Genomic DNA, 27252 nt, shown 5'->3' on the forward strand with positions numbered 1-27252 from the left:
TTGTGCAGCCGAGGCTGAGGGGTTGCTGGGGTGATCAGGGTGCACTCCCCCGAGAAGAGACATCCCAGGCGTCTCAGTGGAGACTGAGAAACACAAGGACAGGTCTGGTGGCTCCACAGGCACAACAGCACTGGGCAGTTGCTCACACGTGTGCATGTGTAGGTGTCTGTGTGCATGGGTGAGCATGTTACATGTGTGTCTGTGTGAGACACGAGTGAGTGACCTGTGATGGAACGTGGGCACAGATGGAGGAGTGTCTGTCTACGTGCACAGCTCTCAGAGTGCGTGTCTATGGATGATGTGTGTGCGCACGTGCCTGTGGAGAGGAAGCTGCTGTTCCCTTGCTGTTCCCCTCCCCACAGCCCCATCCCCCAGCCTCTCCATCACAAACCTTTTAAGAAGCCCTTTACTTGGTCAGCAGCTGCCTTCACTCTGGAAAGGGGACGCCCAGAGGGATGGGGACCTGCCTGGGGTCACAGAGCAAGCCAGAGCTGGGCTAAACCCCAGGATGGGATACCCACTTACATAACCACACACACAGCAGGACTTGGGAAGTCCTTTCTGCTGTCTAACCACACTCTTTTTGCTGCTGTGAGCACTTAGCCCAGCTGTCCCATCCTCAGGCATTGGGTAAGGCGTGAGGACAGCCGGCTCAGGTTCCTGGAAGGAGGCAGCTTCTGTGATCCGACCCAGGCAAGGAATGTCCGTCCGTGGCTCCAGGGACACTGACACCTCCCTCCCGTGCCCTCCCCCCACCCCCTGCCTGACAGGTGGACAGGAAATGGGAGGGGGGCAGCTCAATAAGCCAGGGACGGCGAAGGGGAGTGCATGTCTATGCTTGCCGAGTGGCCATGCTGACACATGGGGAGCTGTGGGCTTTCATCCACAGTGTGCACGTGATTCTGAGTGACGCTGTGATTGTGTGTGCATGTTCAGTATTCATGGAGCGGCAGAGGGGCCCGGGGCAGAACCCCCAGGGCCCGATCTGGATTTGCAGCCGCTGAGATGAGGGAGTCAGAGAGGCATCACGGAAACTTGGGTGTAGCAGGTGGAGTGGGTCGTGCTGTGAGCAGAGGCGGCCCCGCACCCCAGGTCTGCAGGGGAGAGCCAGCACCCAGCTGAGCCCCTACCAGGGGCAACCTGCCTTCTGCCCGCTGCTGTGTGCCTCCCCTGGGAAGCCTTCCTGGCTCCGTGTCCATCCTGTGTCTGCTCCATGTTCATCCTGTGTGCCTTTCCCATCCCTTCCCTATCTGTCCAGGGGCGCAGAGGTGTGGGGGTGGGGTGGGGGGTGGCCAAGGACACACAGGAAGTGCCTTGTGGGGGCCTGTGGGCCAGGCCAGAGTTGGCAGCCACCCCAGGAGGAAAGGACATTCCGAGGTCGGCCGAGAAGCCTCCACTCCCCCCTCCTGCCGCCACCCCCCCTCACCCCCAGCTTCAAAGGAGAAGGGCGCTGGGGGGGCGGGACTGAAGCCTGCAGAGTCAGCTCCCTGCCGCCTGGGACCTGGGAGGGCAGAGCAGGCCATGGCACTGGGCTGCAGGCCCCCTCCCCCGGCCAGCCTCCCCACTACCACTCTCCTCCGTTCCCCTCTGCCTGTTCCCCCTCAGACCAGCCTCCCCCTCAACCAGTTCCCCACTCTGACTGGGCAGGTCATGGGGGGCCGGGGGGCCAGGCCGGGCTTTGTCTGTCATCTGGCTACTCCTGCCTGGCCCTGGGCCCTGAGCAGGGAAGGGCTTGGGTTTCCTGACAGGGACCAGGTTTCTCAGAGGGAAAAGGAGGAAAGAAAAACAAAGAAAAGGAAGAAAAGGAGTGACTTGCTGCAGCTGGAGCCCAGCTGAGGGGCCGGGTGGGCGGAGGTGGGGGTGCCGGGAGACGGAGCGCGAGGCTGTGGGACAGTGCGATCGGGCCGTTGTGAGCGTGCTGTGAGTTGGGGGAGAAGCTGTTTTTAAGAGATTGCAATTGTGAGGCTGTGTGTGTAACTCTGAGAGGCTTCGTGTGTGTGACAGACTCGGGGCCGCCGTGTGACTGTGCAATTGGCTGCGTGTGACTGGATGATGGGGTTTGTGTGTGACTCAGGGCGAGGCTGTGGGATTTCGAGATCGTCTGTATGTGTGAGGCCGTGTGGCTGAGGCGCTCTGTGAGAACACGCGTAGACGCGCCATTGTGTCTGAAACCAGTGACAGCAAGATGACATACCTGAAACACTGTATCTGAAACGGAGCTTCAGCCTGAATGTATTTTCAAACTGTGGGTGTGGGAAGATGCCCAGAATTCCAAGTGTGTTTGCATGTATGAGCTGAACACCGTCTAAGAACATGTTAGAGGCTGTGTGTAAGCAAAAGCTTGTATGCACACGTGTCATAATATCACACTCTGGGCAGACAGGCTAGCTCCTGGATGCCCAGGCAGCCTGAGTTGCCCCTTGTGGGGGCTCCTGAGATGCCCGAATGACTGCATCAGCCTGTGGCAGGGTGTCCCTGGGTCCCATGCGGGGCCGCGTGTGCGTGTGTATGCGTGCGTGTGCCCCCGCTGGCCCAGGGTTTGTTTGTTTTCCTCCTAATTGGCTTGTTTTTCCATGTCCAGCCCACCAAACCGCATGTTTTTCCTCTCATCTCGCCAGCCCGCCTGGGCTGGAGCCCCCGGCACGCACGAGGCCTGCCCGCCGGCCCAGAGAGGAGGAGGGCAGGCTGCCCACACCCCTGGCCAGGCCAGAGCAGGCCGGGTGGGGCAGGGTGACCCTTCCAGCTCCAGCCCTGCCCGGGCCCCACCCACACTCCTCCTCCTGCCTGGTATTCGGGGCCCATGGCCTGCCCCAACTTTATCTCATGACACCCCTCGGGGCACCCCATCTCCTGACTCCCAAATCCTCCTCCTGCCTCCCACCCGTCACTGCTTCACAGGCGGCATCTTCTTCAACCACAGGCTGCTCTTTCCTTCCCAGCAAACAGAGCTGAGGGTGAAGCAGTGCTGAACCAGGGGGTCTAGAGTTCCCATCCTGACCAATCAAAGATTTTAAAACTGGGCAAGGAACTGTCCGTTTAAAATTAGTCAATTAATCTCTGGTTTGTTTTAGCTTAAAATCAGAATGACAGTGAATCATCAGTGTCTAGTAAACAAGGCTGCTCCTAAAGGAACCCTGTGGTCCTGTTTCCTAATGTGGGGGGTCCTTCCCCCATCCTGGGGAGGGGGCTCCTTAGAGCTGCTTGTGAGCATCCACCAGAGGGCAGGCAGGTGGCTCAGGAGAAAGCAGTCAGGGATCTGCCTGGTTCCGGAGACTTTCAACAGAATATTTTTATGATCAGGTTCCCTTGGAAATAGAGACATGAAAATCTTCTATGTTTAGGATAAATATTAAATAATGTTTGGTTTGAAAGACCCACAAATCAGGGGTAACTCTGTCCTGTTCTCTGAGAGCTGGCGAGAAGGATAATTTGATATTGAGTGTTGCCAAACCCAGTCTCTTGTTACTAATATAAAGTGACTGAGACAATCATGATTAATGTCCCCTGTTCCTCTGGCCAGCTCTTTAGAAGGAAATAAGGCCATGAGAGATAAGTACCTCTACAGCGAATTCACGGCCAGCTCTCCTCTGACAGTCAGGGCCTGGGGAGGGGTCAGCACTGGATATGAAAGGTCTGGGCCCTGGTCACAGTGTCCTGCGGGTATGGACTACAGACATTACTTCCAGACGCAATTCCCCTCCAATGACCTCTCAAAAGATCAGGTCATCAGGATCACCAAGACCCAGCCATTACAGCCAGTCCTGTCCATCCTGAGGGCTTCTGGGACTCAAACTGAGAAGACAGGGGTGTGGGTGACTTGTACCAAGTTGGCCTCATTCTTCTTCCATGGCACTCAGTGGATGGCCTCTCTCCCCGTGTGAGGGCCCAGGGCTTGGCTCCACTCCTGATGGACCCTGTGGTGGCCCAGGAAGGACTCCAGTAGGCTGGTCCTGCATTTCTCAAGCTGGCCGACAGGGGGGCACTCCACCCGTGGCCAGCAACAAAGACGTTTGGTAATAGCACCATCTCTCCAGTTTAAACACACAAAAGGCTCTTCTGTGGGGACAGAATATCCCCACCAAAAAATATTTTCACTTTTCCCCTATCCCCGCCGGTGGGTCAGTGTTTTTGTGGAGGACCCTGAGCAACCCTTCAGCCTAACATTTCCCAAGGCGGTCACAGATCTCCTGACGATGGGGAAAGGGCCAGCTCCCGGGTCCCTCAGGTGTGTCCTCCCTTCAGTAGCTCCTAGGGAGTAAAGGAACCATCTTCGGACAGTGGGGTGCATGACTCAAATGGGGTGAGGCCAGAGAAGCTTGAATCTTTGGCTCAAGGAGAAAAGAAATGGAACTGTTTTCAGAGTGTTTATTCTGTTGGGTGCCTCTGGCTGAGGTCTGGGTGCCTGCCCAGCTGACCCACAGCAACACTGATAACCTCATCATTCAGACTCTTCCAGCCCCTCTTCCGAATCACACTCCCCTGTTCTTCCCTCTACGTTCCTGCTGGCTCCTTCTTATGGCTCATTTCTCTCCATCAACCCCTTACACAGTGATGGTCCTCAGGGCTCAGTGCTGGGTCCTCGTCTCTCCTCATCTCACAATCCCTCCCTTGGCCATTGCACCCCCTCACATGGCCTTGATGCTGACAAACCCCCAAACTCCCATTGCCAGCACAGGCCTCTCCCTGAGTCCCAGGCCCTCAGATCACTGGCTACAAGCCATCAACCCTCAGTTGTCCCCCGAGGACCACAACCCAACATGTCCTGGCAGATGTCTGTGGTGCCGCAGGTCCTTTGCGGTACCCGCTGCCGCTTTGGCAGTTATTTGCCTAAGAGCTTTCTGTGGCCACCAAAGCCTGCACCGCCTGCGAGGCATCGGGCCAAAAGTGCTGGGGAATAAACCATCCCCACCCCCACCCCAGGAGACTGCAACCAAGGGTGGGCGGGAGTCAGTGGACCAGCACCTGAGCTCCTCAGGCAGGAGAAGCCCCAGGTGCACATTTTGCCTGGGCTCCCAGGGTTCCCCCAGTGGGTTGAGCGCCAGATGCCCAGAGGCAACGGCTGCAGAACTCCCCTTATTGGCTAACTTCCTTTTTCTGGATAACTTCCTTTTTCTGTCTCTTTCCCATCCCCTTATGGTGTTCCCATCACCTGCCAAATAAACTACTTGCATACAAATTCTCATCTCAGGATCTGATTCTAGGGAAACCCAAATGGAACACACTATCTTCTCCTCCCACAGGAACACACTCTCCTCTCCTCCAGGGCCCCCCGCCTGGTCTCTGCTGCGGTGACAGGAACCGCCAGCCCTCTTGACTCCTCCTGCTCTCTGCTCTCCTGTGTTCCCTGCCTCCAATCCATCACCAGCTCCTGGAGGTCCGACCGCCCCCTCTCAACTTCTCCAACTCTGTGCCTTGGTTCCCGGTCTCCATCATTTCTCCTGCATCCCACCAACAGTCTCCTTCCTGTCCTGGCTTTGCTCCGTCCACCCTGCATCTCCTCACCCTAGTGAGAGGGATCTTTTAAGAACATGACCCTAATCATGATCTGCCCTATCCTCTCCTTTAGCTCCCTTCCCCACTTTACACGAACCCAAGTGGCCTTTTCATGTCCTCCCAGCCTCTGAGGCCTGCAGTCACACTCAGCTCTGTGCCAGAAATGACTTTTTCAATGTGTCTTCCAAATCCTTCAAGTCTTCATGTGCCTCCCACTCCATGCAGCCTTCCTTCTTCCCTGGGGCCTCCCAGAGTGCCCATTCCCACACCCACATAACCGGATATCCCACTTTCCTCCCTAAGGCCCTCAGGGCCAGGCCCCGTGGGAGCACACAGCGGAGTGGGGCCACTGCAGCTCGGAGCTGTGGCCTGAGGATTCCTCCACACCAGGCCCCAGATGGGCCATGCCCTGTCAGCCGTCCTCTGCCTATCTTGTCACAGGGAACAGGATTTCAGGATCTCAAAGACCTCGGGTGGGGAGTGGGATACATGTGCCAAACGCCCAGGGGTCTGGACTCAGTGGGCACGACTGGGCTCAGAGGTCAGAAGAGCAGGCAAGGATAGGATCAGAGAGCAAGGGTCAGGGTGCTACAGCCCTTCCCTCACCCCAACAGGAAGGGGACCTAATCTGGGACAAGGGTCTGAGCCTCACTGACAACCCCCTTGAGTGGGGAGGTCGGATGAAGGGATGGGAGCAACACTTACAGCCCACATGTAGGAGGACTTGGTGGCGCAGGTGCCAGGAGTCACGGTGAAAGCAGGCGTAGAGGCCGCTGTGGCCCAGTTCCAGGCCACGGAGCACGAGCTGAGAGCCGTTGAGCAGGTCAGGGGCCAGGTCAGTCCCATTCACCCGCCACGTCACAGCTGCGTCCCAGTTTGCTGTCCCACACGGCAGGGTCACATCTGAGCCCAGACGCTCGTACTGCACATGGGGTGCCTCTGTGGGGGTGGGGTGGGCACAGGGCAAAAGTTACGGGTCACAACTCTGTCCAGCACCTCCCAGGTGAATGTGCAGGAATGACAGCCTGTGAATGTCACACGTGAGGAGTCCAGGCTGAGAGTCTCCGTGTCTGACAGTGTGCATCTTGGGGAGATAAGGAGTGTGCAAAATTTCTCTGTGGCTGTGTACGTGTACAGGTATGTGAGTGTCTCCAGTCTGTATGTGTGTGCATGTCTGGGGACTGTGTGTGTGAGAGTTTGTGCAGAGTGCTGGGAGCGGTTAGAGCTGGGTGAAAACCCAGTTCACCTCCAACCCCTAGGTCCTTTAAAGTTTTCCTGACCTCTATGACCCTAACCTCTTGCCCCCAACCCCCCAACAGGCCGGGCCCCAATCACTGATAGCTGCTCCCCAGGCAAGCTGGAGCTGAGAGGCTCCACTTCTGGACCCATTCTCTGTCTCTCCCCAACTCCTTCTATTCTCCATCCTTGTCTTTTTCTGTCCTTCCTCGCTCCGTCTCCCCAGCTCGGGCCCCCTGACAAGCCCCCCTCCCCAGCCACCCAGGGCTTGGGCAGCAGCAGGAGAAGGGAGAACGGGCAGGGTCGAGGATGGGAGCCCTGGGGACCTCCTGGCAGCTGTCAACTTCTTGAGGCAGGAACTGCTTGGGGTGGGGGTGGGGAGTGCTGGGACCCAGGGAGCTCTCTGACCATTCCTCTCCTGCCCCCAGGAGGGGCCTGTCAGAGCCAAAAGCGAACCCCAGCCCTGGCCTCGGCAACCCAGGCGTGATGGACTGAGCCCAGGAGACCGGAGTGGAAGGGCGGGAAGGAGCACCTGTTGGGAGGCAGCACTAGATGGGGGAGGTGAGTGGAACAGAGAGAGTCCTAGATGCCAACTACAGAGGACAGCAGAGCAGCAGGCACGCAGAGCCGGGAGATGCCGTCTCCTCGCCTCATCCTGCCCGCTAAGCCCGTGAGGACAGACGCCTCCCTGGTCCAGGGATCTGTGGAGTGAGGTGGGAGGGAAGGAGCAAGGGGGGCGGGGGCAGCAGTGGGGGGGCTGTGGGATCCCTCGTTAACACTCCCTCACATCTCCCCTCCAGAGAGCCACCCCGCTGAGGTGGGGGATTTTCAGAGGCAATTCCTGTTAACGAGCCAATTAAGTTGGGCCAGTGGCCTCTTAATTAGACTTGTTAACACCCTCAGGCCTGCAGGGGGTAGGGAGCCCCCTATGCCGCCCGCCCTCCTTCCCTCCACTTTCCCTCTGTCTCAGCACCCTCCCCAGTACTGCTTTTCTCTGCATGGGAACAGCTGTCCCTGTTTGCTGCCTCTGTCACCCTCCCTGCGCTGGGGTCTCTCCCCGGCCGCCTGTCTCTGTCTTGCCCCTCTCTGAGCCTCTCTGTCCCTGTCCGAGGAGAGGGAAGCAGGAAACCTGGCCAGCCCTGACCACTCATCTGTGGGGCCGGGGACCAGCCGAGCCGAGGATGAACGGGCGGAAGGGCGGCGGCTGGGGGCCTTGGAGGCCACAGCTGTGAGGCTGGACCAGAGACTGAATGGGGGCCTCCCCCTGACCAGAGGCCCAGTGTCCAAGGTTCAAGCCATAGAGCCCCCCCAATCCACGAGCCCTAGCCATTGAGCCCCCCTCCAGCCTCCCTTCCAAAAACCTGGAGCTTCCAGGAAACATGCCAAGCCCCTCTGCCTGCACCCCCCCACCCCCACCCCCAGCAGAGACTCTGCATCCAGCTGCCTGAGGAGGAGGTTGAAAACTGACCGTTGGGGAGGGGGTGTGGCCATCATGGTCCCAGCGGCAACACATCGACACTGACCAACAGCAGCTCAGAACGTACTCGGACCCAAGATGGTCCTTTAAGATGCGTGGCAGGTCTCACCACAAGACAAGGAAACAGCCGCCCAACAGCAGAAGAAACACAGTGGTGGCGGATTACACTTCCCCACGACGACACCTTGTCCGCCTCACAAAGGAAATGGAAACAACCTGACAACAGTGACAAACCAACGATGCGAGGGCAGGGCAGGCGTGAAAAAATGACGACACAATGACAGAAGACAACCACAGGCCACAACGCAGAGGCGGCGGGGGCAACATGACATGACAATCACAGTGTCACAACTGCTACACTAACACAACAATGGTAATACACACAGCCATGCAACAGCTCCAAAGATGGCAATGATTTAATCCTTTGTCTCTGGACAGCTCTCCTCCCGCCCCGTGGGTGCCCCTACTGATGTGCTGTCCATTTCAGAAATTAAATCAAGCAGCAGGGGGAGGATGGGGTTCTTGGCCCTGACGCGGTGACAAATGCGCTGAAGGAATCAGCTGTGAAAAGGTTGTTAGAAGCCAGGATGAGAGACAGAGACAGGATGAGGTCATGGACATGGAGAACGCAGAGGGACAGAGCCGATGGCTCCCTCACACCTGCGCACACGGGCTCACATGGGGACCACATACCGGAAGCAGTCCTCCCGGGCGTCCCAAGCAACTTCACATCACCAGACACAGAGGACGAGGACAGTCACCACAAAGAACAAGCACACTCAGGACAACCGTCCACAAGGTCACAGCCACACAAGGACACTGTCCCACTTCAGGGATGGTAACACTTGATACAAGATCACGTGCATGCACGGGAAGGGCATTGCCACCCAGAGGCAGTTACAGGTGAGGACATGGTCTCACACTCAGGGAGACTTACACACGGGGACACAGTCTCACACTTAGGGAGACAGTTACACAAGGAGACACAAACACACAAAGAGACAGAAACAATCACACTCACTGGCGGGGTACAGTTTCAACCACAAGGAAGCAGCCCCACAAAGGGCATGGTCACACACAGACAATGTCACACACGGGGCACAGCCCACAAGGATACAACCACACAGAGAAACGCTCTCCAACAGGGACATGGTCACACCCACACAAGACCACAGCCTAACGCACAAGGACAGTCTGACACACACTCTCAGAGATATGGCCTTATGCCAAGGCCTTGGTCACAAGTGGCTCTGCCTCTACACACAGGGGAAGGGCCAGGCCAATGGGGGTGACCACTGGGAGGCCTGGGCAGGTGGGGTCAGCACAGGAGCCCAGGGCAGGCTGACTGCAGGCGAGGTCAATAGGCTGGCCTGGTGTTCCCTTCCGTCCACCCCTTCCCCCCTGAGGAGAGGCCAGTGAGGGTCAGGCTCTCCGGGTCCCAGTATTGGCCTCACAAGGAAGAGGCCACAGGAGCCTCAACCCCCTGCCCTCCTGAACCTACAGCCTGAGGGTGGCAGAACTTAACCATCAAGGTCTGCTCTGTGCCTGGGCCCCTGAGATGTCCCCACCCTCTCAGCCTCTACCCAACCCCACTGAGGTCAGGTGCAGGATCCATCAAAGGGGGAGCTCCCCACACTCAGAGCCTGTTGGAGAGCTTTTGAGGTCAGACCTCGTCCTGATGTAGCCATGTGAGGTGCTGCCTCAAAAGCAGTAGAAAGGCTGGTGGTGGACTTAAGAGGGCACCTGTTTCCCAGCAGAGGTGAGCTCATTGGCCTGTGGGCTGCAGGGAGGACTCAGCCCTCATGGGACAAGCGGTTGTGGAGGGCAGGAGGCTGCCAAGGCCCAGCCTGAGCAATCCCTGCCTCCTCCAACCACTCCGGCTGCCAGACCTTGCCCCTGCTTCAGTGTGCCAGCCCTCTCCTACTGCTCACCCTGCCTGGCCCCACACCTTGTTCCCAGTCTACCGTCTCTGTCCCCATCTTCCCTCTAGGATGAGGGGAAGTAGTCTTGCCCACTGTCTCTCTCAGTGCCCCTCACAAACCCCCACGAGCCCCCAGAGGACACCATTTCACCAGATACTGTCCAAGGTCCCTGCCCTAGCCATCCCCAACTCCCATCCCACCTGCCTGTACCCTACATCCACCCTAGTGGGCAGAGGAACAGATATCTCAGGCCAGAGATACCATCACCATGAGACCACCTAGGAGTGACTGGAGGACTGTGTCTATGAGACTTCAGTGGGTCACCTTGCATATCAGTGTCATATGACTCACGTCCCTCATGTGATGATGCCAGCATGTGCCACTGTGTGGCTCTTGGGTGGGTACATACAGCTGTGCCAAGGAGGGTTCATTCTCAGCTCTAGGAGGGGGTCAGCAGGGAGCCCCCCAACCCAGCACTTACCCTGCGGACTGTGTCTCTGGGTGTACACAACAGCAGCGGCGGCAGCAAGCACAGCACAACAGGCCCAAGGGACAGGAGCGGCCATCTGTTGGGAGAAACGGGTGGCAGGAGAAGGGGCAGCATCAGCCCAGGCAGGAACTTCCTGGAGAGCCCCCCCTGCTCTCAGGCAGGACTGGGAAATCCCAGCCCTACAGCCAGGGCACCTTGAGACAAATGCCCTTCTTAATGGGGCTCAGGATCCTCTTTCAAGCAACAGAAAGCAACATTATGGGCAACCGTAGGTAAAGGTTTGCTAAGACGGCAGAAGGCAACCTACAGTGGTTTGCTGTTCGATAAGGCTGCTGGCTGCAGGATGCAGTCCGCCACGGATGAGTTATAGAACACTGGTAATGCCAGGGCCATTCTTCTAAAAAATAATAACTTCACTGGTGAGGTTGGCTAATTAGCTACAAACATCACAAACTGAAAGGGTAATGTTTTAACTTAATTGGACGTCTGTGCTTCTCCAAATTGCCTTGAATAGAAAGCCCCCTGCCATGTTCCTGGGGAGAAAGCCCAAAACCTGGATGCTCAGGAGCCCCTCAGATCTGCACTCCCCTCCCGGTGGGCCTTGCCACTGGGTTGTGGGAAGTTCAGAACCGCAGTGGAGCAGGACAGGGGTATGTTGTGACCGAGGTCAGATGTGGCTCTTGCTTCAGTGTACACCAATAACCAAGAGAAGAAGGAGGGAGTTTCACAAAGAGGTCCTCGTCAGGGGTCCCAGCCCATACATTGCCGCAGCCATATGGGGGCCCTAGCCCAGCAGATGGGCATCACTGTCTATTCGCACCCATGTGGGTAGACAAAGCACACTCAGGATGTGTCCCCAGGAGCCAGGATGGATCCAGTGGCCCCCCCTCCCTGTTATCCTGCTTCCTGGGATGGGTCCAGCTGCCTCCTATTCTCCCCCAGCACACGCTTACACCTGAGGGCAGAGAAATAACTATTTCCTGCTGAAAAGGCTCCAAATCTGACCCTCTCACCCCAGTCTGAGAGAGGGGGACTGTCAACCAACAGAAGCAGAGGCCCAGAGACAGATATGGCCAGACACTCAACCAGGGCCACCATCAGAGATGACACTGGCCAGACACTGCCCAAAACAACCAGACAGAACCCCAAAGAAACAGCTCCGAACACGGTGGAGATATCCTGGAGAGACTGTGAGGCACAATCATACAAAGCCAGAGAAACAGGTAGACATAACCAGATAACCAGCCAGAGACCTGGTCAGAGAACAGCCAACACACAACCAAAGGACCCGCCAGAAACCTGTAAAAGACTAGGCCAGATGCAAGCAGACATATCACCAGAAAGAGCATGAAGCACAGGCAGAGAAACCATTAGTGACATAGCCAGAGAGCTAGAGACACTGTCAGAAACCATGCCAGAGAAACTGCCTGACGCACAGGCAGAGAAATACCAGAGAAACTGATAGACACAAACAGGCGCACACCCAGAAAAACAGCTAGAGAGAGCCAGAGACACAGCCAGATGCTCAGTCAGGAAGTATCTACACCACTGAAAACACTGCCAGGGACACTCAGACACACAGTCGGACATGCTGCCAGACACAGCCAGAGACACTGTCAGAAACACTGCCAGAGAAACAGCCAGAGACACTGCAGACAGAGCTACAGCAGGGGGAGACAAATGCGGGGGTCAGCCTGTAGCAGCGGGGGGGGGGGGGGGGGGGAGTTGGAGAGAATCTGACTTCCAGGGGCTCCTCTATGGGAGAGGGCGCCTGCCTGACTGTTGCTGTGCTCGCCTCTCGCCAGGCAAGCCCCTCATCTGCACCTGGCTTTCCTCCAGCCACAGCTGCAGGTGCTGCGACTGCCCCTCCCTGGCACAGCCCCTCTCCAGGCCCCATGCGGCTGTGGCTACCCCTCCCACGTCAGTGACTCCTGGGGCCTTAGCTACCACTTGGCCTGGCTCCTGACCCTCAGCCACGCCCCCTTCGTCAGCTACTTCTCAGGCCTAGGAGGTTACAACAATGGCTAAAGGCACAGGCAGCAGGCAGTGGGGCCCCGAAAGGAACCCGGGGCTGTCTGAATTCAGAGCTGGTGCTGGGGAGAGCGACAAGAGGCTGGATGCCTACCTGGTTCCCCATCTCAACCTTGCAGGTAGCCCACAGACTCTCCCCCTCCATCTCTGCCATCTGCCCATGCCTTTCTCCTCACAGCCAGGAAGATATGCCGCCTTAGTGCCAGGCCCAGTGCCCACCACGTGGGAGCAGGAACCAGGGCAGGGGGAGGCAGATGGGCAGGCAGAGTAGACGGAGCTTAGACCACAGGACGGCAGAAGAGGGAGAGAGTGGCCTTCTGCTCCCAGCTCCTTCCTGGTCCCTGTTGGGGAGTGAGGGCAAGGAGACAGCCTGGCATGGGTGTACATGCGTATAAGCAAACACACACACACACACTCTTGGGCCCCTGCTGGGGGAGGGGTGGCTTCCTCATCAAAGTCGCCTCCATCAGCCCGATGAGTTACTGTAAGGGCCGGGCCCTGGGCCAACGGGGCTGCAGCCATGGGAGACGGGCGCTGCTGAGAGCAAGTGCTGCAGAGAGTGGGGGATGGGGTACCAAGACAGACACTGCATGGCTCACAGCACCCAGCAAAGAGAGAGACCCCAGGAGTGGGGAACAGGCAAGGAAGGGAGGGGAAGCCATGAGCAGAGACCCAGAGGGACGAGAAGAGACCCAGATGGGGGAAATGGAAGAGCTGCGGGAAGGGAGCTGGGGAGCACAGGAGATGGGCAGAGGTTCAATGGTAGAAGGAGAGACAGACCCAGAGAGAACAACAGACACACTGGCAGGGTCTCTGTGCCCACCCCAGAGCATCTCTCTAAGCCCACTCATCTCCTCCAGTGCGAGGGGAGGACAGTGTCGGTGCGGCAGCACTCGCTGATGATCTGAGACAAGAGCAGGGCCTTCCTGGGGGCTGTGGGACTTCTGCCTGCACAGCCAGGAGCACTGGGGATAAGGGTGGACTAAAACCCCACCCACCGCTGTCCCTGCAGATCCAGAAAGCCCCAGGCCAATTTCACTTCCCTCTTCCCTCACTGTCCCAGCTGGGCCTGTTCCCAGGTAGGGAAGCTAAGGCCAGAGGCATGCAGGCTCCACTTCCGCCTGGCCCTAGCTCACCTCAGGCCACCCATCCCAGGGCAAAGAGCATCTTCCCCAGGAATTTTCCGAATCCACACCCCATGGCTCTTGAATAGATCTGGAGCATAAATCCCATAAAGCCCCAGAGAAAGGCTATGCAAACTGGCCCAGGCTCTCTGTAGACCCTCCAGGGGCCAACCTGGCCTCCAGCCCCGGGCCCAGAATGAGGGAACAGAGGGCACCCCACCAGCAAGAAAACAGCACGGCACCAAGCAGCCCAAACCCCGTCAGCACAAGCAGCCCAGCACCTCTCCTGACGCAGAGCCCCACAACACACACAGAGTGACACGTCAAGAGACAAATCCGGGGCCCTCAACCTACTGTCACTGTCCCACTGGGACACGGAGACACCATTACACAGTGACAACGCCCAGTGAAAATGACAACAGTTGCACAGCTGACAATGACATACAGGGTGTTGACAGTCACTACAGTAACAATGATGTAGTGAGTGACAGTCACATACAATGACACCAACAGGGCAATGACACCTGTTGACACTGACACACTCACAGTGACAGTAACCTCAGAATTGAAGAGGCAATGAGACCGACAGTCAGAGAAAGTAACACTGATGGTGACATCCACGGTGACACAGAGATGTTGACGGTCAACCTCAGTAACATGGACTGTCACAGAATGACACCAGTCCACAGTAACACTGGCACCATGGAGGTTGAGAGTCACCAGCAATGACACCAACAGACACAGTGACAGACTCCAGATCAGGGACCTCAAAGACCCCATTTCTGAGTCTGGTTTAGGATCCAGGGCCCAAGACCCCTCTGGCCAGCCCCAGCAAGGTCCCAAGTGACCTGCGCCCCCTCCCTCACCCCTCCCCAGCTGACGACAGAACCTGAGGGAGGGCAGGTGGGAGTTCTGGAGAGCCCTTATTCATCCCTGCAGAAGGAGAAGGTGGTTTAGGTGACACAAGCCCAACCCTGAGGAACCCCTGCCACATGCAGGGTGGGGGGTTCCAAGCGCCACTGACTGGGGCCCAGCCCTGAGTGTCCGTGGTGATGGGCAGCAGCGTGCTCTGAGCTTTAGGGTGTTGGCTGGTGTGGGTACACTGAGGGTCAGGAAGGCTCAATCGAGCCTGACCATGAATGAGTGGGCAGGCCCCATGTAGTGCCTCCGAAAACTGCAATCCAAGGAAAGTGACTGGCCTGGACTCCCCTCATGGCTCGGGATGAGGTCAGGAACATACATCTGATGGAGGCATCTGACCAGTGCAGGGCCAGAGTGACATCGCCATGGCTTCCAGTCCCCCTCAGACCTCAGAATCCCTCATTGTGCAGGACAAGCACTCTTGGTTCTGGGGACCGTCCCTTCCCCTCTCCCCACAGCGGCCCTGGAGGACCCATCCTGGGAACAAGACAAGAACACAGGACAGGACACGCATGGACTAACACAGAACAGGACACGCATGCAAAGGCCTGGGGAACACAGAGGCCTCAGACCTGCAGAGGGTTAGGGTAGAGCGAGAAAAAACACCTACCCTTGGAGATGGAGAGAGAAAATGAGAGACAGCAGGGGCAGGGCCAGGGACAAGGACGTAGTGGGCAGGGAGGAACAGCCCCGGCCGAGGGGGAGCCTGGGAGAGATAGTCAGGGCGGGCGGGAAGCTCCAGGAGGGGGAGGAGGGGCTGAGGCCGGGAGGCCCCCAGATCCCACCAGGCCTAGGCAGCCTGGACAGCGTGGGCGGTGGGGGCGGGGGCAGAGGCCTGAGCGGTCCAGAGGCTGGGGGGGCAGGCTGAGGAGGGAGGCCTGGCCCCTGGCAGCTGGCCCGGCAGGCCCCCCACCAGCGAGGGGGCGGGCCCGGGTCAGAGGCCAGCTCCTGGGCTGGGGCCGGCTGGCCATGGAGCGGACTCCCACTCCCTGTGGCGTCTCTCCCTCCTGTCTCTGAGTCTCTTGTCTCTGTTCTTTCTCCTTTCTCTCTGAATCCACACCTGGCCCTCCTCTCAGCCCTTGGTGCCCCCACCCCAAGTGGCATAGGAGCCAGAAGCCATGCCCAAGTTCAGGATTTGAGCCTTATCTCCTCCTACGCTACCACATCCCCACCCACTCCAGGGACAAGCCCCAGTGCTCAGGGGAAAGGACCCCACCCAAACATGGGGCCCCTCCTCCCCCAATAGAAGGGGCAGGAGAAGCTGAGCACCAGTGGGAGGGGGGCCAGGAGGGAGGCAGAGAGAGCGGTCCCCCAGCTCCAGCGCTGGCGGAGGTTGTGGAAAAGGAGGCGGCCCAATGTGAGAGAGTTGGGGGGGTGGGTATCCGCACCTGCTGTTGTGACCTACACAGCCGGAGATGGGGGCCTGGGGGGGACAAGATTCCGATGGATTTTGGCAGCAGCCTGGACTCGGAGTGCGCAAACCCCCCACCCCCAGCCTCTTGCACCGTGGGGACCCTGAGATCAGCATGTGCGTGCCCTGCTGCACGTGTGTGCGGGCGTGTTGTGGGGGGAAGGCCCACATGATGGGCCTGGCCGGGCAGCTGCGAGGTGTCTGAGGAGGTGAGAATCTGAACCCCACTAGCCCGTGCCCACATGGGAGCCCCACTCAGGGCCCTGCATGCTGCCTGCTGTCCTGGGCACAGGCTTGTCTACGCACATACATGCAGACCTGTGCTTAGGCAGCCCTCTAGGTGCAAAAGGTCTGGGCTTTCTCCCTCAAAAGTCATCTGGTCCAATCCCCTGCCTCTCAAATGGGGAGCAGGAAGGAGCAGGTAAGTCCAAATCCTCCCTTTAGGCACATGGGCTCTGGACAGCTTCACAGAACCTGAGGCACAAGTGCCAAACCCCTACCCCCGAACCCCAGTCCAGAGTCCCTTCAGGCTTCTAGAAGAATCAGGAGGACCCCTCCACCCAGAAAAGGCCCACACACCAGTCAGGTTAAGTTTGCGGGGAGCGGGGCTGCCCCTCTTGGAAGGACAGAACGCTGCAGCGGAAGGTTAGACAGCTGGAAGAACTCCACGAAAGGGGGGACAGAGCAGCAGGGTCGGAGCCGACGGGGGAGAGGGCTCGCAGATGAGGCCAGGGCAGGAGGGAGGCTGCAGGGCCCTCCATGGGGACCGAGGATGGACAGAATAGCTTTCCAGACGTGGGGGCCAGGAGAAAGACCTATTTGCCTCAGCATCTCCCACTACACCCCACCTCTGGCCCCATCACTGCTACGGTGCAGACACACCCTCGAATACACACAGAGAGGCCTATGCTTGCAAGCTTGTATACACACACACACAGGGTGGGGGGCGGGGGCAACAGTGCCTGTGAAGCATGGTCTGTAAGAAAAGGAACTGAAGACAGTCTTTCTGTCAGAGCAGAGTTGAGTGGGGGGAACAGGAACTTCAACTGTCTTGGTGCAACAGTGTCCTCTTTTCCCTGCACCCCTAATGTGCACACACACGGCACACACCACTTCTGAGGAAGCTGCCGGTCTGCTGGGCAAAGCAAGCCATCCTTCCTCCCCCTTTCTCCCCTCCGCACAGTGGGGAAGCCAGCGCAATCTGTTCCTGATGGGTAAACACAGGCATGAGTACATGCACACATGCTCACACACACACACCAGCAATTCAGGGTCACCCAGCACCCAGGGCTCATTTCACCCAAGACACAGCACACACTTGGGCTCTCACTACCAGCCAGCAGGGCTTGCCAAAGCCCCCAGCTCCACATACGCACAGCCAGAGCTCAACAGACACACCCAGGTGGCCTCTCGCAGACAGTGGCACACAGAGTCTGCCATCGCGGCCACACATCACTGCCTCCCATGTGGACACCGCTGCCTTGGCCTTGCACACACTGGTGTACGTGCACACACGCATTATGGTCACACAAGCAGACTCTCACATGCACTCACTCAAAAAGTCACGATCTCACATATGGATACCATCACACACTCGGAACAGTCCATCTTCCACACAGACACCCTTGCACCTCCGCAAACTCAGAGCCCCCCGGTCACCCTCCGCCTCTCACATCCCCACACCTGGCGGTGGGAACACACAGATACACACTCAGAATAGTCACTCTATGCTGGGACCTTGGGTTGGGGTTGAGGGGCTGCACTTGGTGGGAGTGGGTGTAGCTCAGAGTGGCCTAAGGCAGGAAAGAGAAGGGAAGGAGGAACTTTTTGGTCCCTAAAAATCCGAGGAAATAGACGATTATTCCCTTGGCAGTTCCTTCGTCCCCTAAACCCACTTTCACCAGCATTTGGGAATGAGGGGAGATCCAGGCCAGACAGGAAGAGTGAGGAAGCCCCTGGATGAAGAGATGGTGGCACTGGTAGCAGCAGGAGCCGGAAAACCCTAGAAACCAGCCCACCCCCCGGGCCCCTTCTGCCTGCACCCCCCCCTCCCCCCAAGGATGGTGAACAGCAGCAGCCCTCAGCTTAGCTCCCTGCTGTGTGATCCCAGGCCTCTTCAAAACCTCTCTGTGTCTAAAGGGCACCAGCATGTCAGCCCTAGCTGCAGGAGGAGCAGGAAGGGGAAGGAGATGGGGCCTCGCCCTCAATCCCCAGCCCCTGCCAAAGCCCTGTCATCACCATCAGGCCCAAAGAGAGATGGGGACAGCACTGGCCAAGCTGGCGCTCCCCTAACTAACCACTGAGGACAAGAATCCCAAAGTGTCCTTGGGCCCTGCAGCCCCGTCCCCATCACGAGAGAGGGACGCTGTGTCGCTGTCCAGGCAGAATGGAATCCAGGCTGTGCTGGCCAGGCCCCAACCCAGGAACAATTGGCAATGCTGTTGACATCCTCACCACTTGCCACTCCAGGTGTAGCTTGGGCCCTGGTGCCCGCTCCTGAAGGCAGCCTGACAAGGGCTCCATGGAAGCCAGGCAGGGCAGTCCCAGAGAGCCAGGCGGGGGGGGGCGGGGGTCTTTTGGAAAGCAGGCAGTGGCAACAAAGGCAGGCAGGCAGCAGGGTCTAGAGGACCAGGTGACAGGGCCCCGCAGGACCCCGAAGGACGTGGGCCAAATGAAACCAGGCAGTGGGGACTTGAGTTGGCTAGGAGGTGGGGACAACTGAAGCCAGGCAAGAGGCCCACAGGATGTGAGAAAAGAAAGATATCAGGAGCTCATCCCCACAGTCTGCGTGTCACCCCACAGCCTGGGCCTCTCTCTCAGTAGCCCCCTTCCCACCCAGATGGTGGTCCCCTCCCCCAGGCCTATGGACATAGCCAGAGCCCCCTCCTCTCTGGGAGGCCTGGTCCGGCTGCAGCCAATGGGCCCCGGCCCCATCCCCGGGACCTCAGGAAGTCCCAGTCCCTCCCACCGGCTGCAGAGGCAGGGGGGCGGCGGGGGGAGACAGCGGAGAAGAGAGAGACAGCTTGGCAGGGGGAGCGCCGAGCATCCGCGGGGGGCGGGGGCCGAGGAAGGCGCGGGAAGCGCCGAGGCGGGCGGGCGGGGGCGTCGCGGCGGCGGCGGAGGTGGGGTGACAAGTTCTCCGGCCCTGCGGCCGCGCGGCCACTGACCTGGGTCCCCGCGCAGGCGCCCCGTCGGTGCCTACGGCGCTGCGAGGTCCGCCCGGCCCCCCGCGCGCATCGGGGCCGGGGCCGGGGCCGGGCGGCTCGGGAGGCTGGGGCGTCCCGGCCCCGAGGGTCGCGGCGGGCGCGGGCGGGCGAGGGGCCGGGCCGCGAGGGAGCGGGGTGGGGGGGCGCGCGGGCCGGAGGAGGGAGGCAGGGGCGCGCGGCGGGCGAGCGGGCGGGCGAGCGGAGGAGCGAGTGAGGGACGGCAGGCAGTGAGGTCATCCTTTGAATCTAATTGTCTGAGTCAGGAGGAGATGTGGCACTTGATGCAGGGGGAGGCGAGGGGGAAGGGACCCTCCCGGCTCCAGGCCGGCCCCTCCTCACCCCGGGGCCAGCCAGGGCCTCCCTTCCCCCGCAAGGGGCAAAGCGCCTCGGGACAACTCCGACAGCCCCCTGCCTGTCTCAGGGCTGACCTCTGCTGCCGGGGCCTCAGCAGGCTGGCGATGTGGGACTCAGTCCCCTGTCACCCCTGAGAGCAGCCGCCTTCTCTCTGGGGATGACGGGACTCCCACCGAGGCCCAGGTCACCTTCCTGCATTTCTGAGGGTAATGGGAGGCCCGAACCCGCCCCCAGGTTCTATTCTTGCTCTCTGAGAATGAATGGGGGACTTCAGCCCCTCTTCCTTCCTGCACTTTAGGAGCATGGAGTCCCCAACTTCATTCCCCAAGTTACATCTTGCACTGGGAATTTGGGGAATCTGGGCATTGAACCCCAGCTCACCTTCCTGCCCTCTGAGAATGACGGTGCAATGCTGCCCGGTCCTCCAGTGACGGCACTTTGGGGGGCATGAGGACCCCCCAAGTGACCCCAAGTTCTCCCTGTTCTGCATGCACAATCCTTCTGGGAGGGGTAGGAGCCAGGCCAGACTCCTAGGGTCCCCAGGGGCTGCCCAGGGGACCAGGCTGCTCAGATGGCAGGGGGCAAGAAGGCAGCTGGGCCCTGGGCAGTCAGGTGTGCACACCCATGCATGCACACATGAGCACATGCCCATGTGTGTTCATGCACACATGTGTACACATACAGTTGGGGGGCAGGAGGCAGCTGGGGATGCTCACACCAAGGGCCACACAGCCCTCCCTTCGCCCCCATGGGGGAGGGGTGATAAATATTTAAGGGGCTTTTAGCTCTGAAGGGGCTGAAGCTGGGGGAGGGAGGGGGATCCACGATGCCTGATTAATGGGGTTACGGGCTTGGATCAATCCATCCGCCCGCGGCTCCCTCCTCCTCCCTCCCTCCGCCTAATGCGCTTTATCAGGAGAGCTTTTCTGACTTGGCAGCGTCGGGTGTTTTAAATAGACCCATTTAGAGCGGGAGTTGGGGGAGAAGGGGGGGGGAAGGGAGACAGAGATTGAGACAGGCTGGGAGACAGAGACGAAGCAGGGGAGAGAGACAAGCCCCGGAAGAGAGAGAGTGGGAGAGGAGAGACAGAAGGCGATGCAGAGACATGGGGATGAGAGACTGAGGATGGGACTCCCACAGAGGCTGACACGGCAGGGAGGGGGCGACGGGAGGCCGAGGGGAAGCTGTGGGCCAAGGAGCAGAAACAATAAAAAAAAAAGGGAGACAGAGACAGAGAGAGGGGGAAGGAGCCACCGGCAGTGGGAGAAACCCAGAGAGAGGCTCTCGGTAAGGGCTGAGCGCTAGCTTGGGAGACAGCAGATACCTTTTATTTCCAAAAACAGTTTTTCATCCACTTTGTTAAATTAAAAAGCTGTTTTTAAAGTGGTGCTGGAGGTGCTGGTGGGGGAGGGTGGACAGAACTGCCAAGTCTCCCTCCTGGCCTCCTCCTCGGCCCCCACAGAAGCTGCCTCAGCCTTAACCCGGGGGGGTTCTCCAGCTCCCCTGCTCTCTGCGATCCTCCGGGATCCCCAGGGACAGGGTCAGGGCATCTGAGCTACTGTTCATTGGCAGGAAGTCCTTCCTGCGTCTGGCCTCAGTCCCTCCTGCTGCAGGGAGCCCATTCCCTTGCCTGACCACGAGCCTTCTCTTCTCCAGCCCCTGCTCCGGCTCCCTAAAGTGTTCCCAATTTGGGGGGAGGATTATGTGCCCTCACAGCTCAGTAGCTCACTTTCTCAACTGCCATCAGACTCCTCCCAGGTGTGCCCCCAATAAATATTTATTATCTATTATTGTGTAAATCCAGACTTCTGTCAGATACCGACTCCGTGTCCTTGGGTCCTCTGGGAACAGTGAGATGGAAGCTTAACTCTCTGCAGCCCTCTGGAGCCTCCCCGCCTCCTCTTCACAACCCCAGCTCCATTTTAAGTCCCTTTTATGGCCATGTGTCAGCCTAGGATACCCCACCCCACCCCCAACAACACCCTAGTCCTAGTGCTGAAGGGTCAGTGCCCCCCCACTCCCAGGCCAGGAAAATGGCCAGTCTGTTTGGGAGCTGAGATGAAAAGCCCGCCTGCCTTTGTGGGCCTCTGGCGGGTTTTGGACAATAGGCCCTTCCGTTCCGCTCCAGCGCCTCGAGTCCTTGGACACCCCCACCCCGGGGCTGCCAATCCGGGGGCCCTGCCTGGCCTGAATAAAAGGCGGGGAGAGTCAGGCCCAGCCCCACGACTGGCCCCAGAAGATTTTGGACTTTCTGACCTCCCATCCCATTTCCTCCAAACCCGGCTGCTCCCCCAGTTAAGCCACAGAGATGCTTTGGGGGCAGAGGGAGCTTGGCGACAAGACAGAAACATACCTCACATCCAGGCTGCAGCCCCTCAGGACAGAACCCAGTTTTCTGACCTGGCTTTGCCGTTGCCTGCATGACTGGGGAAAGTTCTTCCCCTTTACAGGCCTATGATGGGGGCATGAAAAGCCTCCGGAGGAAGGACACAGAGGAGGAAGAAGAAAGACAGGGACGAGGAGGACGCGTCACAGGCCTTCCTCTGCTCATGTCCCCAGACCTCCAGCCCCACCGCACCTGCACCTGCCTGATGTCCTGAGACTGACCTGCTGGCCTTGGTCCCCAGCACTTACCTCTTCACCACTGGCTGCACACCGAGCGCATCAATCTCCTCCTCCTCCTCCAGACCAAACTCTTCCCCAGACTTCCAAACCAAGGGGGCGGGATGACGGGACAAGGCTGGATTCTAGAAGGGCAAAGGGCACAAAGGTCAGAGAGGAGCCACAGGCCTTAATCCAACTCAGAGCTCACTCCATACTCACAACCCCACTGTGAGAAGGGGAGACTGAGGCAGATATCGGATAAGCATCTAGAAGAGGAAAAGCTGGGAGCAGTGCAGACTCCCTCCAGCACACCTTGCTGACCCAAGGTTCTGACACACACGGAAAGAGAGAGGCCAGAAGCCAGTGGCCCGACTCCCACACAGACCCACACTCAGACACACCCACAATCCAAAATCCCCACACAACCAGTTCACAGACACAAGTACCTCCATATCACACACATTCTCCCGTGCGTGCTCACACGGAGACACATGGCCACCAGCAGGGCATAAGCACCCACCATCACACCATCCTCTTCCTCTGTCTCATCACCACTGTGATTTATTGAGCATCTGTTACGTGCCAGGAACTGTGTTAGGCCCTTTATATGCATTATCTCATTTAATCCTCATGACTTCTCCATGAGGTAGGTTCTATTATTATTCCTACTTGACAGTTGAAAAAGTGGAGATTCAGGGAGGTTAGCAACTTGCCCAAGACCACATAGCTGATCGGTTCCAGAGCACAGATTTGAGTCCAAGTCCAGTTCCAAAGGCTGTCTGCTACACCAGTTTGCCTCTGTAGATCTCTCTTGTGCCTGCACAGTGCCTTTCCCAGTAATGACAGGCACGGCTACCACTTGTTCAGGGTCCTAGATGAGCCAGACACTATGATAAGTACTTAATCTACGTTTTTGCACTCAGTCATCAAAACCACCTTTGGAGGTAATCCTGTTTCCATTTTACAGATGAGGAAACAGGCTCAGAGAGCAAGAGCATCTTGCCCAAAGTCACACAACTGGTAGTTGGTAAGGGAGCTGGCATTGTACCCAAGGCCATGTTGCTTCTACAGGCTCAGTCACTTAACAGAGCCCTCACCTTCTACAAGACCTCAGGACATCCTCAGGGTCCAGCTGCCCCTGTCCTCCTAACACAGGTCCCAGATGTATCTGCCAAAGGCCAGATCAGACGCCTAAACACGAGAGAAGGACTCCACGTCACCCAGCTCGGCCCAGAGATGCAGAGACACCACCAACCAGGGAGAGGTGGCCAGAAACTAAACCAAGGTGTTAGAGACAGGCTGGCTCACGGTAACAGATAGAGACACACCAAGAGACAGGCCCAAAGAGGGAGCCAGAGACAGAGAAACACGCCATCGGGCCAAAGACTGACAGTGACAGTGGGAAAGGAGACAACAGAGGGAGAGCAGGCTACAGGCTGCCCTGAAAAAGCACAGACAAATCCACAGCATCGGACACAGCCACAGAGACACAGAGAGAGCCACCCAACCTGCATAAGAACACAACTGTGAAAGCAGACAAGGCTCAAGCCGTGTGTGGCGTGTGTGGCGTGTGTGTAAGTGTGTGCGCACGTGTTGGGGGGCATGCAGAGTCTGTATCACTACGCACATTACACCAGCTGCTTCCAGCAATTTCATCTGATTAATAATAAATGCCCCGTAATTACAGCCGCTCCCCCAGCCCTTCTTCCTGTTTTTTGTCAGCTGCCGCCAGGCCAGCCCCCTATGGACCCCATAACCTCCTCCACCCTCACCTGCTGCCTTCTAGGAGGTTGAGAGGACACGGGCTGATGGAGGAGGCCCGCCTCCCAGTCTGAGGGGGAATACCCATCTTTCTATGTTGCATGAATGCCCTCTGCCTCCAAGCAAAAGGTCATCTTCCATAGGTCTCACTCAGAACTGCACCCCTACCCTGAATATAACCTGTGGCCCCTAATACGGTCTAGAGGCCCAGGGCTGGGGCGCAGAGAGGAACTCTGAACTCCCCTGGCCTACTCTCTATAACTCCCTGGCTGAAAGAAGTCTCCGTTCACTAACTTCCCCACGCCCGGGAACCCCACAGGCTCAAAGGAAGAAGGGACCAGTACAGGGGTCCCCAGCCCCTCTTTCCAACCCAGGCAGCCCAGAATCTCTGCCCACTCGTGTACCCTCACACTCTGGACACTTGGTGGCTCCACCTCCCATCCCTGAGCCCCCTAGGTCCACATTCTCCAGGCTCCCACCCTCGCTCTCCAAGGCAGCTCTATCAGAATCAGCTGCGGGTTTGTGCTGATCTGTTTCTAATCGCTGGGGCCTGGTTCACGCTTGCCCCCCCCAAATATTGATTCCATTATTTGGAGAGTCATTGACGTCAGGAGCCTGGATGGGTGCCAAAACCGCCTTCTCTCCAGGCCTGGGCCAGGGCCCAGGCCCCCCACCCCGAGATTTCATGGAGGGGCCCAGAGGGGTCAGCTCACGGGCCAAGGTCACACGGCATCTGCCCTCATAGGCTGGACTCTTCCTACCTTTTGGGGACCACTGTGCGGCTCCTCTCCTGGGGAGAGGGGCTACACAGAGGCCTGGGGTTAGAGGTGAGGGGGCTATCAAAGGGGGGTTGCAGGACCCTCACTGGAACTCGGGCTACAGGGAAGGAGTCCAGGAGGTAGGCATGGGGGCAGTGGCTCAGAAAAAGCTACTTGGTGAAGATTTGTTCTTCGCCACACACTTATTTTGGACCATCCTGAAGCTGGACTTGAAATGGTTACTATTGACTCCTTGATTTTTATGTCTGATATCAGATGCGTCTCCAGACTCTCTGAGAAGGAAGTTCTCTGCAGTGTAGGATAACAGATTTCCCTAAATGTTGCCATAATTTGACTAACTGGCACCATTCATTTTATAAACCTTTGTTCCATGCAAAACAAAGGCTCTGTCTCCTGTGCATCTCCCATCCATGCTGCCTCAGTTTCCCCACATTCTCCTAGTTTCTCCTGGCTCTGCATCTATCGGATCAAGATGCAGCCACTGCTACACGAGCCCAGGTCGGCAACTCCTAGGCTCCAGCCGGACAAGGTATTTTTAGGATCTGAACCCTGTGTTCTCAAATAGACGTTAATAACCAATACGGGCAGTCCGTGGTGCCCAGAGCAGCTAAACAACCTCAGAGCCCAGCCTTGGAGGCTCAGAGGTGGGCTCCACTGCCTCAGCTAGAGTCTAAGAAACCCAGACCTAAAGAGAGCAAGGGACACGCTCACACCCACGGGGTGGGGGGGGGGTGGGGGGGGGGGAAGAAAAGGACTTTCCAACCTTCTGAAAAATCCTAAAGCTGGAGAGAGGACAGAGGTGACCTCCGACCTCTGCCACAGAATCAGGGTCATTGCTGGCCCCAGTCGCCCCTAGGCCAGCTCTTTTCAAGGAAGAATCTGCCTGTCCTCTGCACTCCTGCCCTGAGTGCAGGGAAGTCCTTCCCTTAGTCTAGCCTGTAGATCACTCGGGTCACTGGAGCCAGAGGGTATGCAACAGAGGCTGTTAGGTTTCAAGCCACAAACCCCAGAGAGTCCCCCCTCCCCGCGGCGTGTCCCACCCAATGATTCATTCCTCAGCATGCACTGAGCACCGAATCTCTGCCAGGCACTGTGCCGGGAGCTGAGGATGCAGTCCTGCCCACCAGGAGCACGCAGCCTGAACGGAGAGAAAAAGGTGTCCTGTTAACTCCGCACTGGCTCCTCCCATGTGCCAGCTCTGTGCTGGGGGCAGGGGACAGCAGTGAGCAAGGCAGACCCAGCCCTGGGCCCCAGCGAGCTCACTGGCAACCACTGCAGCCTTGCTAAGTGGGGTAGCGTACAGGGGGACACACTGACTGCTCCGGGTCTGAAAACCAGCCCCCTCCAGCAGGCCCGAGGACTCTTCCGTCCATTCCTCAACCCCAGGTCGGGCCCTGGCGCTGACCAGAAGCCACCAGGGCAGTCCGACTCCAGCTCCCTCCACCATGGCTCCTGCCCCAGCCTCTGGGAGCAGCAGGGTCTGACCCTTCCCCTACGTGGGCCCCTGGAGCTCCTGGCTCTGGGGACCCCAATCCAGCGTGGCTCTGTGCTTTGGGGGCTCTCTTTGCCTTCCATAGAGGTAAAGGGGGTGATGACTTCAGTGCTCTCAGCCCACAGGCACCCCTTGTCTCCCCGGGGCTCTCCCCACAGGAAGCCAGAGCCCGGGTGGGTGTGGTCACCCAGGGCCACAGTTTACACAGCTGAGGTCTCCCCCTCTCCCCTCACCCCATGGTGGGTCTGGAGGAGGGGTCAGCTCTCCTCAGTCTCTTTGCTCTCTGGGACCCCCCCCAAACCAGGCACACATGGTCCCCCCCAACCCATCTGCATTTCAAAGAAAATCCGCTCCATATGTTTCCGATTCATTTACACTTCAACCCGCCATGGGGGGGCAGAGAGCAGAGCGCCTTGCCTCCTAGCCCCCCACCTCCCTAGGGGGGCTGGAGAGCATGTGTCCCCTTCAGGGACAGGGAGCCATCTGAGCCTGAGGGCCAGTTCCCTACTGTGTGGGCTCCCTTGGGGTGACAGTGCCCCTCAGGCAGCTCCACCCACTGGCCTCCATAACGGGAGGGCGTGTAAAGCCCCGGGCAGTGTCACCAAGGCAGGTGAAGTCCTAGGGTTGGCTGCAACCTAGCCTCCCTCCAGCCCCACCCCGGGGTGGGGGGCGCTACTGCTCTTCTGGGGAACAGAGTGGAGAAGCTGGGCATACCCTGGAGCCAGGTGAGACTCAACAGGCATTCCAGGAGCCGCTGGGAGATGCAGCTTAACTGGGCCCCTGCCGGCTCCAGCCAGAGCAGAGGAGAGAAGGAGGGGTGCGTTCAGTCCAGTCTCCTCCTCCAGCCACCTTCTCGCCACACATCTGGGGCTGCCATCTCCCTAGAATCAGATTCAACCCCCTGGAAGGGTCAAAGGAGCCAGAAGTCTACCCCTCACCAATTCAGTTTTC

General features: G+C 58.4%; 1 protein-coding gene across 6 annotated transcripts in view; it reads right to left on the reverse strand.

The window, feature by feature from the left end:
• Nucleotides 1–27252, reverse strand: part of CNTFR (ciliary neurotrophic factor receptor) — a 39878-nt gene that overhangs the window by 7178 nt on the left and 5448 nt on the right. For 4 of the 6 annotated variants that reach the window (XM_070590301.1, XM_070590299.1, XM_070590302.1 and 1 more), the window contains exons 2-4: nucleotides 22300–22412; nucleotides 10610–10694; nucleotides 6199–6432 (exon numbers count right to left, since the gene is read on the reverse strand). In XM_070590301.1, coding sequence (XP_070446402.1) covers nucleotides 6199–6432; nucleotides 10610–10694 — 319 coding nt within the window. In that variant the 5' untranslated portion in view covers nucleotides 22300–22412. Of the gene's footprint in view, nucleotides 1–6198; nucleotides 6433–10609; nucleotides 10695–22299; nucleotides 22413–22789; nucleotides 23141–27252 lie in introns of those variants that run through there. The other 2 variants (XM_070590298.1, XM_070590300.1) reach the window with 2 other exon arrangements.

Source organism: Equus przewalskii, chromosome 22 (genome assembly GCF_037783145.1).
Source record: "Equus przewalskii isolate Varuska chromosome 22, EquPr2, whole genome shotgun sequence".
NCBI lineage: Eukaryota > Metazoa > Chordata > Mammalia > Perissodactyla > Equidae > Equus > Equus przewalskii.